This window comes from Mustelus asterias, chromosome 12, assembly GCF_964213995.1.
Source record: "Mustelus asterias chromosome 12, sMusAst1.hap1.1, whole genome shotgun sequence".
NCBI classification, from domain to species: Eukaryota; Metazoa; Chordata; class Chondrichthyes; order Carcharhiniformes; family Triakidae; genus Mustelus; species Mustelus asterias.
The window spans coordinates 42,738,434-42,754,338 of record NC_135812.1 but is presented as its reverse complement, the minus strand read 5'-3'; the positions used below and the strand labels follow the sequence as shown (position 1 = coordinate 42,754,338).

The 15,905-nt window shown below is 46.0% G+C and overlaps 1 protein-coding gene across 1 annotated transcript in view; it reads right to left on the bottom strand.

The window, feature by feature from the left end:
- The window catches only part of gtf2ird1 (GTF2I repeat domain containing 1), a 214,130-nt gene that overhangs the window by 115,290 nt on the left and 82,935 nt on the right, over positions 1-15,905 (bottom strand). Inside the window, exon 2 of the mRNA XM_078226022.1 lies at positions 2,566-2,706. Coding sequence (XP_078082148.1) covers positions 2,566-2,700 — 135 coding nt within the window. The 5' untranslated portion in view covers positions 2,701-2,706. The remainder of the gene's footprint in view (positions 1-2,565; positions 2,707-15,905) is intronic.

The window sequence follows — 15,905 nt, the reverse complement described above, 5'->3', positions numbered from 1 at the left end:
ATTTTTTAGTTACAGAAAGAGACTTGCCTCACTTTTTCCATCAGAATATTCCCCCAGTGCATTATATTCAATGAATTATCCCCAAGACATAGCCACTGTTGTACTGTAGGAAAATCAGCAACCAATTTGTGCACAGCACTCTGCCACAAACAAAGTGAGACAATGAGCAGGTTTTCGGTGTCAGTTGAGAGACTGGACAATGGAGAATTGTCAGTTTCTCTACTTGTTGGGACCTTCCAGTTGTAGGTTTTAAATTGTAATATTTTAACTTGTTTTTAAATTGTTCTCTCTCTCTTCCTTCAGGAACCATGTCCTTCGAAGGCATTGGCGGTCATGGACTTCCATTGGATTGGTCCATGGGTATGTTTGACAAAGTACTGCAGTGCTTCGCCATTGACTTCTTGTTATGTATTCAGGGCGTGGCCCCTTTAAGAGGGCGGGTCAGGTGATCCAGCGTGTGGGCTGACCTGCCTGGGAAACTGCCCCTACAGCCAGTTGAGGGCTGGAGTGCGCGGAGTACAGTTCACCAAAAAAACCCTATTGTCGCTGTGGCTTGCCTTTGTCTGAGTTCATTGGGGCTACCTCCCCGGTAGTCTCAGACAAAGGCAAGCCGCAGGGTTTGTTGGTGAACTGTACTCTGCGCACTCCAGTCCTCGATTGGCTGTAGGGACAGCTTCCCGGGCAGGTCACCCCACACCCTGGGTCACCTGACCCGCCCTCTTAAAGGGGCCACGTCCCACATACATAACACTTCTGCAGTGTGGCCGACCAGGAACTCTCTCACTCATTACCTCCCACCATCAGGTGCATTGGAAGGATTACTGGCTGATAATCAACCCGTTTGGCCACGTTACAGATGTCATCCTTGGCCATCAAGTCCTGAAGTAGGACTCGAATCCTATCCATTGTGCCCCCAGACTTCCCTCTATCTCTCTACACTTGCCTAGGAATTAAGGGAGTTTCGTGCTGGCTACTTTCAGCTGTTTATACCTTCAGAATACATTCTGCTTCTTGGCATCAACCTGACTCCCATTTTAAGGAGTGCCATTAAACTCAGCACCCCCGTGAAGCCACCTGGAAAGTTCACTCAATGTTCATACCAGCTGGGAGATATTGCTAAATTAACATGAAAACACTGGTAGGAATCAGATCAAAGGGGCGGCACGGTAGCACAGTGGTTAGCACTGCTGCTTCACAGCTCCAGGGTCCCGGGTTCGATGCTCGGGTCACTGTCTGTGTGGAGTTTGCACATTCTCCTCGTGTCTGCGTGGGTTTCCTCCGGGTGCTCCGGTTTCCTCCCACAGTCCAAAGATGTGCGGGTTAGGTTGATTGGCCAGGTTAAAAAAATGCCCCTTAGAGTCCTGTGATGCGTAGGTGAGAGGGATTAGCGGGGAAAATACGTGGGGGTAGGGCCTGGGTGGGATTGTGGTCGGTGCAGACTCGATGGGCCGAATGGCCTCCTTCTGCACTGTAGGGTTTCTATGATTCTATGATTTCTAAAGAAAGGTATCTCCTCACTGACTACTACTTTAATGGAGATCTGATGAAAGGCTATTGACGTGAAATGTTAACTTGGTTTTTCTCTCCCCAGACTCCTGCTGAATGTTTCCAGCATTTTCTGTTGTTATTTCAGATTTCCGCCATCTGCAGTATTCCGTCCTTCATTCCCTTCATTTTCCCAAATCACCAGATGTAATTCCAGCTCACCTCTGGCGGCACAGCCTATATGAATCTGTCCGCGCCATGGAACATTACAGCGCAGTACAGGCCCTTCGGCCCTCGATGTTGCGCCGACCTGTGAAACCAATCTAAAGCCACACACTGTGGCCTTCAATTCAGCCCGACAGCCCAGAGGAAAAATCCTGCCTCCAACAATTGCTTCTAGTTGTTTTTCTTCTCTCTCGCTGAGTTTTGAGAGTTTTCCGTGTTTTCCTCTGTGACTAACACCTGCTGGAAATTTGCTCCGTGGGACACCTGCCTCCACTGCAGCATGCTGGGAAATGTGAGCACAGATGCTTGCTGGGAAATGGGTAATGGACAAATCTCCCCCAGTCAGCGATGGATGGTAAGGAACCCAACATCCAGGAACTTCAAGATGCTCAGGCCTCTGAATAAAACAAGCGCTCAGTAGTACAGAAATATACAAAACTATTATACAGATAAGATTAACCATGTTGCAAGATCTGTAACTTCTACGCATTTAAGAGAGGAACAGAAACAGGGAATAAGGGGGTCATTGACTGCTTGGATAACGCAGGCCCAAATGGACAGAGCAGCAAAGAGGTACAGACAGACAAATCACCAAAGGTAGCAGCACAGGTATTTTTTAAAAACCCAATAAATTTCATTTCTGGAGAGATAGAACTGAAAAGTAGAGAAGTTATGTTAAACCTATATAAAACGTAAGTTAGACCACACTCAGGAGCACTGGGCACTTATCTGGCCCCCTGATTATAAGATAGAGACCCCTGGAGATGGCGTTAGAACGATTCACAAGGTTGACACCAGATCGGAGAAGTTATAATTATCAGGCAAGACTGTCCTACTGGAGCAGATTGCACTGACCATCGAATCCAATGCAGACACCAAGCTGGTGATAATGTCCTTCTTGTCTGAGAAGCTCTGAACTCCACACATAAGTAGCTGCTCCTGACAGTGATTACTCCTGGCTCCTTCTTCAAGACTCCCTATATGTGCCATGTTTACCTGTGGAAACAGACAACAGCAGGAAAACATCCATTACTGAAACTGGAGGCCACCCCTGTGCATCATTACACTGCCCATGTGTTAGGGTTACTGTACCCCCCCCCACCCCCATCACGGTCCCCACCCCACCCCCATCACGGTCCCCACCCCACCCCCATCACCACCCCACCACCACCCCCCACCTCCCTCCCACCTCCCCCAATCCTGTAGGAGGGCCACAATGAGCCATTAGACTGGCTGTAAATCACATCATTCACAAATTAAGGGGCTGTCAATACAGTGGTCTGAACTTGCCATTTCCTATTGTTGGAAATGTATTGACGCTGCAACTGACCTCCTTGTTGCCAAGATAACCATTGGCAAGCCATACACACTAAGAAAACACAATTCTCAACTTCTTGCCAATGCTATCCCTCCCTGTCTCCTGAAGGCATTGCCGCGCTGCAGGAGGTACAGTTTGGACAGCCTATTTGTTAAGCTTTTAAATGTATTTGTTGTTGAGGTGTGGGCGTCACTGGCGAGGCCAGCGCTTGTTGCCCAGTCCTAATTGCCCTTGAGAAGGGTGAGCCGCCTTCTTGGACCGCTGCATTCTGCAGGTAGAGCTGTTGGAGGGTGGGGGATCCAGAATTTTGACCCTGTGACCTCTGACACCTTCCCCAACCTCCAGACATTTGCTGCGGAACTTCAACAGCAACTGTCCACAGGGACGCACTCGAGCTTGGGGCAGTGGCCGCCAAGGCACAAAGACCGCTGTGTAAGGCCTTTCAACCAATGTACATCGAGGGGAGAGGAACCGGGCAAAACCCCTCGGACAGTGAACTGTACCCCCCTGTAATGAAAATATTGAAATATTTGTATTGTTCTCCTTCCTGAACTGCAACACCTCAGAGTGCAAATCAATCTCTGGAGAAAATGGGAATATCAACGCACGTACTTGTTATGACAATTTGAAATGTGTCTTTCAGATTTTATAGGAATAAAGTACATTTTTTGCAAAAGAAAAAGCAACAGTCAATAGGCATCACAGCTGAACATGGTCCTGTTTTTTCCCCTGACCCCAAACACAATCATTCCTGAACAGTGAGGAGTGATTGCACCCTCCACGCTGAGGTCTGGACAGCTCAGGTACTTCCAGTTGCGTTGATAGCACGGCGAGGTATGGGGGGGACATGTTTCAGCACAGTCCTCCCTCCAACAGACAGCTGGTTTACATCTTAAAACAAGAAAAAGCACTAAGTAGATGCCCACAGTTCTGACAAAGGATCAGCACTCTTGTCATCTCTGACCTGTTATCTTATCCAATGTTACCTCTTGAACACTCACTGTGATTTGTTTCTTTCTGTTATCTGCAGTTTTCCTGCCTTTTTGTTTACTATTGAGCGACTGTTTTCGTTTCATTATAGCTCAAAGTCTAACACCAACTTTTATCTCTTTCCCATCTCCAATGTCAACACCTTTAGGGACACTAACTTTCCCTTTCTCTGAGACTGTAACCACCACCCCCCCCTCCTCCAAGCCATGCCCACACACTCACAGACAGCAGTTATCCAAATGGGTCCCCCTGAAATCAAAAGGAGACAGCCCGAGGAGGGCGTGAATCTAGGGATTCATAATTTTAAAATAATCAATTCAGAAATATCTGCAACCTTGGGTTCCAACAATCTTGATGTGAGTCAGCTTCACATTCACTTCCTTAAAGGCACACCCGCCCCCCCCCCCCCAACTCATTTCCTTAAAGGCACATCCCACCCCACTCACTTTCTTAAAGGCACACCCCACCCCACTCACTTCCTTAAAGGGACACCCCCCCCACTCACTTCCTTAAAGGGACACCCCCCCCACTCACTTCCTTAAAGGGACACCCCCCCCCCCCCCCACTCACTTCCTTAACGGGACACCACCCCCACTCACTTCCATAAATGGACACCACCCCACTCACTTCCTTAAAGGGACACCATCCCCACGCACTTCCTTAAAGGGACACCACCCCCACGCACTTCCTTAAAGGGACACCCGCCATTCCCTTCCTTAAAGGACCCCCCCCCAACCATTGTAATAACTGCGGGACTCATGCACATAGCTACATTCCTGTGACCTTGTGATCTGAGTAAATCTCATGATGTGGTTACTGAACAGTGCAGGAGTTTCCTGCTACCTTTCACAGGTTTCCATGCTCGTTTAACCAAATAATGGGCTTGATAGAATCGTCACAACAACAACAGGCACATGACACTGAGCCACAAGAGGAGATGTTGGGAAAGGTGATCTGTAGCAAGCTGGAAGACAGGAGGAGAGACACATACAGAGGGGCAGAGGGGTTAGGACCTGGGTAGCTGAAGGCTTGACCACTAATGCCGGAATGAAGGAAGTTGAGGGTGGACAAGAGGTCAGGATTGAAGATCTGAGAAGTCAGTAAGGCTGGAAGAAGGTATATAGATAAGCAAGGGTGAAGGCATGGACGGATTTGAACCCAAGGATGACATCTTAATTTTGAAGCTTTGGTAGATCTGGAGTCTAGGTAGATCAGCGAGCACAGGCTACTCTGCCTTCCGAGCAGGAGAACATATACCCAGTTAAGGTGCCATCTCCACATTGCAACTTCTCTGTTCAATACTGAATATACCCGTACATGCCCACATATTGACAAGAGGTGTACTCCACACGCCACCGAGTGGTATCACCATGGCACCATGAGGTGATTCCTAATTCACAGGATCACAGAATTACAGCGCAGGAGGAGGCCATTTGACTCATCGTGTCTGTGAGTAGTTTACCCATTGCCATCTCTCCCCCCCCCCCAATCGAGCTGCAGAGAGCCAGACGAAGGGTTTAAGCAGTCCTTCTGGCGTGACCCCCTGCATTCTTTGAGGGATATTTCTGCCCCCCACTGGGAGGGCTGCTCCTTTCAGGAATTTTAAAGCCAAACATTTCCTGTTTGGAATCTGTGAAAATCAGATTTAACATATAAATGTTGGGAGCGATGTCATGAATGCCACATTAGAAGATCCATATAAAATTGACTTTTGCCACATAATTCACAATAACCTCATCCTCTCTCCCCACACTGTTTCCCCCCCTTCCCACCCTCAATCCCATACTCCTGAAATACCCCCGGGGATACCACACAATACATACACAGAGACTGCCAATTTTGACATTCCACAAAGGAGCAAACTGGCAGGGCTGCCAGGAGAATCTGCATATCCTGGAGATTAACAGACAGAATAGTGAGGCAGAGAGAGGGGGACAGGTATGGGGAGGATAATCTCATGACTGGTTCCAGCTCAGGGTCCTCTCCACCTCAGCAGAATGTGCACACACCACCACGTGTCACAACAGCAAGCACTTGGGAGAGACAGGCAGATGTTGCATTGAGGGTGCGTCGCCCAGGTAACCCCGACAGTGGGCCACCTTCATCACCGTGCAGCAACTTGTGTGCCAAGCCAATTGGTCCATGTGGCAAAACCACAGGGCAGCGATACAAAGCGCCCTGCCAGAGCATGGGCATGCCTCTGCGAGTGTCAAACCTGTGGACAGTTGCCAGAACACACTCCATTCTACCCCTGATAATCTACTGATCTTACAATCAGGTACTGTTCAGATGCAGTATCAGACAGGATTGTAAAACTATGCAAAGTATTGTGCACATTTATCTTAACCACTCTTTAGGGGCCAAACAAGTTTTTCTTCCTCACTCATGCCCTCAATATGGACACAGTCAAGACAACATTCCACTCACCTTGATTCTATCAACTCTACTTGCTTCAGAAAGGACAGACCTCTGATTCTGGGAGGCTCAAATGGAGCCATTCTGTTTTGTCAACCCTGCTCCACCCCATCTCCCCAGCAATAGCAATGCAGGCTGAAGGGTGATAAACAACCTTGGAAGAATCACACAGTGCAGAAGAGGCCCCTCAGCCCATCGAGTCTGCACCAACTTGCGAGAAACACCTGACCTCCCACCTAATCCCATCTGCCAGCACTTGGCCCATAGCCCTGAATGTTATGATGTGCCAAGTGCTCATCCAGATACATTTTAAAGGATGTGAGGCAACCTGCCTCTACCACCCTCCCAGGCAGCGCATTCCAGACCATCACCGCCCTCTGGGTAAAAAGGCTTTTCCTCACATTCCCCTAAATTTCCTGCCCCTCACCTTGAACCTATGTCCCCTCATGACTGACCCTTCAGCTAAGGGTAACAGCTGCTCCTTATCCACTCTGTCCATAATCTTGTACACCTCGATCAGATCATCCCTCAGTCTTCTCTGCTCCAATGAAAATAACCCAAGTCTACCCAAGCTCTCTTAATAACTTAAATGTTCCATCCCAGGCAGCATCCTGGTGAATCTCCTCTACACCCCCTCCAGTGCGATCACATCCTTCCTATAATGTGGTGATCAGAACTGCACACAGTACTCCAGCTGTGGCCTCACCAAAGTTCTATACAACTCCAACATGACTTCCTGTTTTTGTAATCTATGTCTTGATTTGATAAAGGCAAGTGTCCCATATGCCTTTTTCACCACCCTACTAACATGCCCTTCTGTCTTCAGAGATCTGTGGACAAACAAGCCAAGGTTCCTTTGTTCCACTGAACCTCCTGGTGTCTTGCCGTTCATTGAGCTGCAGATGTTGAACAATTTGAGCCTTACACCCAATCCCACAGCCTGCCCACCCACCCAACTTCAACCTGCCATACCAACACTGGGCACTCCTCAACTGTTTCCACACTGCCCAAGGCTTTTGCGCAGCCAATGGGCATAAGTGGGGCCTTGCAGGGCACCCGGACTGCAACTGTGATGCACCTAAGTCAATGATTCACATCATTGGAGACTGTTCCCCTGACACCATTCAACGGAGGACTCAAAGAGCTCTATTTAGCCACTGTGGAAGCTATTGCCTGGCTTGGTAGTTACTGTACACACTAAACAAAACTGATTTCACTCAGGAATGACGTGATTCTGTGTAAATGAGCTGATCTTACGCTGTAGGTCGACTCAATTAGCAGCTCCGACGGCCACTGGGATGGAAGCCTGTGAGTGAAGTCCCATCACAGGTTGACTCTTACAGGGGAGTATGAATGGAGTAATGGGACAATCTGCAACGGCCTGTTTTTTTAAGTATTATCTAGCATTTAACCTGAACGAAGAATTAATATGTAACCAACAACCATCAACGGGTGGCACGGTGGCACAGTGGTTAGCACTGTTGCCTCACAGCGCCAGGGACCTGGGTTCAATTCCGGCCTCAGGTGACCGTCTGCAAGGAGTCTGCACGTTCTCCCCATGTCTGCGTGGGTTTCCTCCGGGTGCTCCGGTTTCCTCTCATAGTCCAAAGATGTGCGGGTTAGATTGATTGGCCATGATAAAATTGACCCTCGTGTCAGGGGGACTAGCAGGGAAAATACATGGGGTTACGGGAATAGGGCCTGGGTGGGATTGTCGGTGGTGCAGGCTCGACGGGTCGAATGACCTCCTGCTGTACTGTAGGATTCTATGATTCTGACTCTGTTTATGCAAAAATCTTACACGTCATCATCTCTTGTCACTCAAGGCCCTTGAAGTAATTTAGGAATAAAGTACTCTGCTGTCTGACATTCGCACCGTTTATATTAACCTTGAGGTTAATGAGGGAATGGGGGGAGGGGTCACTGAGCTATCTGTCTGAAGAACTCATCCCAGCTAACTACAGGTTAAAGATTTGCCAATCTCCTGTGTTTGCATTAGACTGAAATCAGCGAAGTTCAGAAAAATCAAACTAGTCATTAACCTTAATAACAAATGCTGCTGAGGGAAGGGGGTGAGGCGGGTAATGGAGGCGCACTCCCAGGAAGGAGGAGCAGAGGAATGCCTACCGGCAGATGGAAAGCTGAGAGATTTGAAAGCAGCAGGAACAGGGGTCAGGCAGGAAGAGGAAATGGAGGAGGGAGGTCATGCTGCAAGAGACCGAGCTGCACTGTGGCGATGGTGAGGAAAATGGCACAAGTCAAAAGCGGAAGAACAAACATTGCAGATCCAACAGGGCAACGAAATAAAAATGTTCGAAACATCTACAGGCCGGATTTTCACAGAGTCAAGATGACCCCAGAGCCTTTTCCAAATGGCGGACAGGACCGGAGTCTGGGACTCCCGCCCCCATTCAGGGCGCAAATTATTTTCACCAGTGCAACAAACACTCCCACCCAGCCAGGGAGTGGGCACCTCCTCGCATCCCATCATTTGTGTGACGAAGAGCCAGCTTCTCCGTGACTCCTGGTTCATTGTCCCTCAGAGGAGTCATGAGCCACAATCTAGATTCAGGAACCTCGTGAAAGGAGAGTTCAAAGGCCATATCCATGTTCCCATGCCCCCTTCCATGGCTCACATGCCCTTCATGCCCAATGCACAGAACCACTGAACCCTGCAGTAACAATGACAAGTGTGGAGATCCTGAGAAATTAAACTCATTCAGAAATCATCTTTGTAAAGAAATCTACAAGCCTGTAAAAGTATCAGACTGGGTACTTGGAGTTTTAGTAACAGAGGCTTTAATCACTTCACACCTCTTGTCTAGACAAACATTGAGACACTGAGAAAAGAGATGCAGAAGAACTTCAACCACTTCAATCAGTAATCCACTTCAGCCGTCAATACAGAACCCCTGCTGAGCTGATGCGTTTTCCAGTCTTGACTCTCAGCCAAGCATTCATTATGAGCACAGGTGGAGAGAAGCTTTCTGGCCAACTGTTTCTCCTGAAACAGCAGCAAAGAAGATTGCCGAATGGGTACTTTCCCCCCCAGCATTTCCACACCTTTGTTAACACCATTGTTATTATGTGGAGGGTGTATGGGCGGGGGGGGGGGGAGGGGGGGGGGGGACATGGGGAAGGGGGGGGTGGCAGGGGCAGCTGGTAGGCACCCATTCAGCAATGGCCAGGTACCTTCTCTCTACTTGTGCTCATTACAAATACTTGGGGATGGTGGGCACAGGATGTGGGGGTGTGAGGACCAGAGGGCTTAAAAGCCTCCAAAACAACTGAAATGAACTGCCAGAGAACCGAGGTGGGCCTTCTGACATCAGCACTCCCCCGCTCCTGTGGCTGGTTGGGCCCTGCTTCCAGGGTTAATGGGCCTGACTCCATCCCACATCCCCGAAGCAAGGATCACACAATTCAGGGCATATTTTTCCATGGCGGGTCTGGCAAGTTGGGAAACTGCAGGTCTAAATCTTTACAAACTCACAATTAGATTCCTTGTGTCAAGATTCCTATCAAGATTTCAAATAAAAAAATACAACCAATTGCTGATCTATCATTACACAGATTCTTAGGGCCTAGCATTCACAATTGGAGGAATGACATTCCACTATCCAATGTTCATTTCAAATAGATATTGCTGAAAAATAGATATGCTGTCTAAGCTTTTCATAGAATCCCAACTATACAGAAGGAGGCCATTAGGCCCATCGAGTCTGCACCGACCACAATCCCACTAAGGCTCTATCCCCATAACCCTCATTTACCCTCCTAATCCCCCTGACATTAGGGTCAATTTAGCATGGCCAATCAACCTAACCCGCATATCTTTGGACTGTGGGAGGAAACCAGAGCACCCAGAGGAAACGCGGGCAGACACGGGGAGAAAGTGCAAACTCCACACAAACAGTGACCCAAGCCGGGAATCGAACGCGGGTCCCTTGTGCTGTGAGGCAGCAGTGCTAACCACTATGCTACCATGCGACCTTAAGCTTGCACTCATGTGAGAAATGACCAACTGTAACAAGAACAACAATTTATACTTGCATAAGAAGAGTGTACTGATAGGTTGGCAAGTAGACTCTGATTGGTGGAGGTGTTGCCATGGGGAATGCAGCACAGAGCAGTTAACAGCTTTGTTCAAATTCAAAACAGGTGGGTGGACTCTTATTGGTCAAGGTTTCCCTCCAGCTGTTTGCAACAGACCGTATCCAACCAGCCCGTGGTTGCAAAACTCAAAACATAGTATCCAATGTTAGATGTGATCTGGCGATTAGACAACACTTGCTAAACAATCCTGATTGCGCTTAGAATTACACTGAAAACCAATTTAAGAGCAGCAGGTAGGCTCGCAGTATGGCTCACTAACACGTGCTAGAAGCCACATATATTCACATGTAGGGCCCTGTCCTTTACAAATAGAAAGAGCATGTCCCATTTTGTGTCTTTTTCAACTAAACTAAAGCTTCGGGAACTGTCATTCCCCAGGGCAATGCCTTGACTCATCCGAATTGACCTACCCACTTTGAATTTGAACAAAATGGTCAGTTAACTGTTCTGTGCTGCATTCTCATTGGCAAGGCTTCCAACAATCAGAGTCCACTTGCCAGCCAATCAGCACTCTCTTCTCATGCAGTATAAATTGTTGTTCCCCCATTAGAGTTAGGTCATTTCTTGCAAGCTATTCTGATGAGTATAAGATGAACAGCTTTGATAGCATGTCTCTTTTTTCAGCAATATTCAAGTTCTGTACTATGAAGTGACTCTCTCTTAAATGGGTCAATGCTGCCATTAAAATGCCATGATATGGAGATGCCGGCATTGGACTGGGGTGGGCACAGTAAGAAGTCTCACAACACCAGGTTAAAGTCCTTCACCTGATGAAGGAGCAGTGTTCCAAAAGCTCGTGCTACCAAATAAACCTGTTGAACTTTAACCTGGCGTTGTGAGACTTCTTAATAAAATGCCAGACAGGGATATCACAAACACAGTTACTGACTAATATAATTAAAGGCTATTTCTATCCCATTGTCTGATTAGTCACATTAGTCCATCAAGCCTTTTCTTTAAGTAACTTAAAAACAATCAAGAAGACATTAAATTCAAAGTTATAATTTTCTTAAGTTGTATTGTGCCAGTATTGACTTGGGTGAAAGTTAATCGAATCACAGTAAAACAAAACCTGGGACTATTTAGTGCATCAGAAGTTTTAAACAGCGGGAGTGAAGAGCAAATGGTGTTGTGATGGAATTCTAGTAAATTGATTTATTCCTGGATGTTCATCAGCTATCCGTAAGGACTGAGTCACCATCAGACAATTTCACCATGGAGAAGGATAAATAATATCCAATTGGTAAGTGTATGGTGTGTGTAAAGAATTTAATATAGTTACAGGAAACCTACAGCTGCTCTTCTTGGTCACATTGCTCCAGGTTGGAAACTCCAGGGATAATGGGAAAATGCTATAGTTGGTATGTTGGGATTTGGATGTACATCCAGTCTGATAATCGACAGCAAAGATCTCTCCCAGATAGAAAGTTCCCGAGATATGGCCCGTCAGCGTGAAGCATCAGTGATCTAAAACTCAGAGGCGTGTGGACCAGAAACACTCTCCCAAAATGTTCTGATTAATTCACAAGACAAGTGAAGGTTGTGAAAGGCTAACTCTCAACTTGGAAAAGCTTTGATAAACAGAAAGCCATTCACCAGAAGTCGTGATGCCCGATTATTATAGCACATCTCACAATGAGACCGCGGCCTTCCAAGAAAACTAGTGATTAACTAATCCCAATTTTAGTGGGTCAATGCTGCTCTGATCAGGTTAAACTAGAACATAAAATGGAACAAATGAGGACAAATTGGTCAGTTGGGCAAGTCAAGCCACCCAATCAGCCCACTCTTCTCCCTGTTGTATAAATTGTTGTGACTGTTTGAAATTTGACATTCTTGTATTTGTCCTGCTGAGTAGAAGATGAGAAGTTTCAGCAACATGTCTTTTCTGTCCGGGCTGGATGGAGAGAGAGATTTTAGACGGAGAATATTTCCAGTATGTCTCCTTGAAGCCTGTACACTTTCAGATTATATTCAAGGTTAAGTTTCATTTTCCATTTCCCTCTCTTTGTCCCATACCTACAGATTGGGGCTGGGGCATACCGTCACAGCTGCAGATGCTTCACAAATAAAACTCCTGCTTAACCAAAGTCTGCTGCCTCCACGCAGTGACTTTGACTATGGACAAACCCACAAGAGGAAGATAACATCTGCACCTTGCTTGCTGTTTGAACAAACAGTATTTTCTCATTGCATACCAAGAGATAATGGAGCACTTGTCCTTTAGACTCCAATATATGCTGCAATTTGCCACAAATTGGTTAATCTCCCTGGATATTCCTTCTAGGCAATCAGGAGCTATGAAAATGACCTTCCCTTTCCGGACCACTGTTGGTGGTTAATTAAATGTTTATTCTTGTTAAACCTCCCTGGATGAGCAGCAACAGCAAATGCTTTTACATTCTGCGTATTATAAATATTTGCAGTCATGGTTAATACACAAACGTTGTACTTCCTCATTCCGACAAAAGCACATTGTGAAGTTGGACATATCCTATATCTGTTCTCTTCTGCGCTGCATACAATAGACATGCATGAACCACCCTAACCTCATAACATTTAGTAAGCATGGCTTAAGAGAAATTTTGTCCTTTAAGAATACTTCAAACATTATGAAGAATTAACATATTCTTGCCCATTTCAGTCGAGAATTTTTTTTTAAAGTTACGTTTGTCACTAGACTAATTAGTGAGCCCGAATGTGGGGATGATCAATCATCACAAGCATGGGTTCAGTCAAAAACTGAAGTCATAGTCATAGAGTGAGAGAGGTTTACAGCATCGAAACAGGCCCTTCAGCCTAACTTGTTCATGCCGACCTTTTTTTAACCACCAAGCTAGTCCCAATGGCCGTGTTGGCCCATATCCCTCTATGCCCATTGTACCAATGTAGCTTTCGAAATGCTTTTTAAAAGACAACATTGTACCTACTTCTACTATTACCACTGGCAGCTTGTTCCAGACATTCAACACCCTGTGTGTGAATAAATTGCCCCTCCGGACACTTTTGTATCTCTCCCCTCTCACCTTAAACCTATGCCTTCTAGTTTTAGACTCCCCTACCTTTGGGAAAAGATGTTGACTATCTACCTTATCCATGCCCCTCGTTATTTTATAGACCTCTATAAGATCATCCCTAAACCTCTGACGCTTCAGGGAAAAAGTCCCAGTCTATCCAGCCTCTCCTTATAACTCACAAAGTCCTGGTAGCATCCTAGTAAATCTTTTCTGTACTCTTTCTAGTTTAATAATATCCTTTCTAATAATATCCTTGACCAGAACTGTACACAGTATTCCAAGTGTGGTCTTACCAATGTCTTGTATAACTTCAATAGGACGTCCCAACTCCTGTATTCAATGTTCTGACCAATGAAATCAAGCATGCTGAATGCCTTCTTCACTACCCTGTCAACCTGTGACTCCACTTTCAAGGAGCTATGAACCTGTACTCTCTTTGTTCTATAACTCTCCCCAATGTCCTACCATTAACTGAGTAAGTCCTGCCCTGGTTCGATCTATGAAGCATGTGCGTTAACTTTGTTGTTCTAATAAATTTAAAGTTAGTTTGGTCACCGCATTGCATGTACACGGTGAATATTACATGGATCACAATTGCATTGAAGCACACAGCAAGTTAAATGCCAATGCATTTTCTGTGATGACCATTTTGAAATGTCTGTGACGTTCCGTTGATTGTGTTGAGGTTCCTCAGAATACAACATGGTCTACATAGAGAACCAGAATATTATTGCACTCTCTGCAACGGCCAATTTGAAATGTTTCTTTCAGATATTTTATAAAGTACATTTTTGCAAAAAAATAGTTTCATCACCTCAGTCTACACACTGTGTTGGCAATGGGAAAGGTTATCTCTCACGATTCACCACTGCCAGGCCACAGGGAGCTGGTAAATGTCAAACTCTAGACAATCGAGCCAACTTCCTGTAGTGATAAAATACCATCGGGTTGATTTCAAACAGTGCAACATCTCCAGACAAGCAATTCCACCATCGTGTATCGAATGTTACGCTTTTGATTCATTTATACTCGATCCCCAAGTTCTGGATTTCCACAATAGGAATATGTATTTATATAGAACCTCCACAAAGATAAAACCTCCCAAGGTGCTCCCCTGGGGCATTATAAAACAAAATAGAATGGCAATTCACACAAGGTAATTGGGCAGAGCAAGGTCAGGGAGGGATCTGAAAACAATGGTGAGAATTTTTAAATTGAGGTAATGCTGAACCAAGAGTGAAGGTCAGTCAGTGAGAGCAGTGGGTTTTGAATCAGGCAAAGGGTAGCAGAGTTCTGGGTGGCCTCAGGTTTACTGAGTGAAGGATATGGGAGGCTAGTGCTTTGATAGTGTGGATGAAGGTTTCAAAAGCAGACAGGCTGAGGCAGGGTGGCAGTCAGATTTGTTCAGGGTGGGAATAGGCAGACCTAGCGATGGCATGAAAGCTCTTCTTGATACAACACCAAGGTTGTGAATAGTCTTGTTCAGCCTCAGACAGTAACCGGGGGTAGGGAAGGAGTTAGTGGATAGGAGAGAAAAGTTTGTGGCAGGGATTGAAGACAGTGGCTCTGGTCTTCCCGATATTTAATTGAAGGAGGTTTCATCCAGGACTGAATGTTAGACAAAATGGTCTGACGATTTAGGGAATGGAACTGTTGAAAGAGGCGGTTGTGAAGCAGAACTGGATGTCATCAATGTGCAATGGAAAATTTACTTTATATTTTGGAACATGGGATCTGAGGAGCAGAATGAAGATGAGAAATAGGAAGGGGGCAAGGATAGTTTATTGGGGGACATCACAGGTAACTGTGCAGGACTGAGTGGGAAAAGAAGACAGGTAAATTAGATAAGAATGGATAAAAGTAAAATACTGCAGATGCTGGAATCTGAAACCAAATGAGAAAATGCTGGAAAATCTCAGCAGGTTTGGCAGCATCTGTAAGGAGAGAAAAGAGCTGACGTTTCGAGTCCAGACGAACCTTTGTCAAAGCTAAAAGGTATAGAAAGTGGGAGATATTTATAAATATAAATATAAGTATAAATATCTCCCACTTTCTACGCCTTTTAGCTTTGACAAAGGGTCGTCTGGACTCGAAACATCAGCTCTTTTCTCTCCTTACAGATGCTGCCAGACCTGCTGAGATTTTACAACATTTTCTCTCTAGTTAAGAATGGAACCTCCCTAAAATTCTCTTTCATCCTTTACAGAGCTCCTTAAAACCTCAGCTCCTTGACAAAGCTTTTAGTCGCCTATCCTGACTAATAGAGTAAAGTGCGGAAATTATGTCAACTTTTAGAAACATTGGTTAGGTCTTGGCTGCAGTTCTGTTGTGCAATCCAG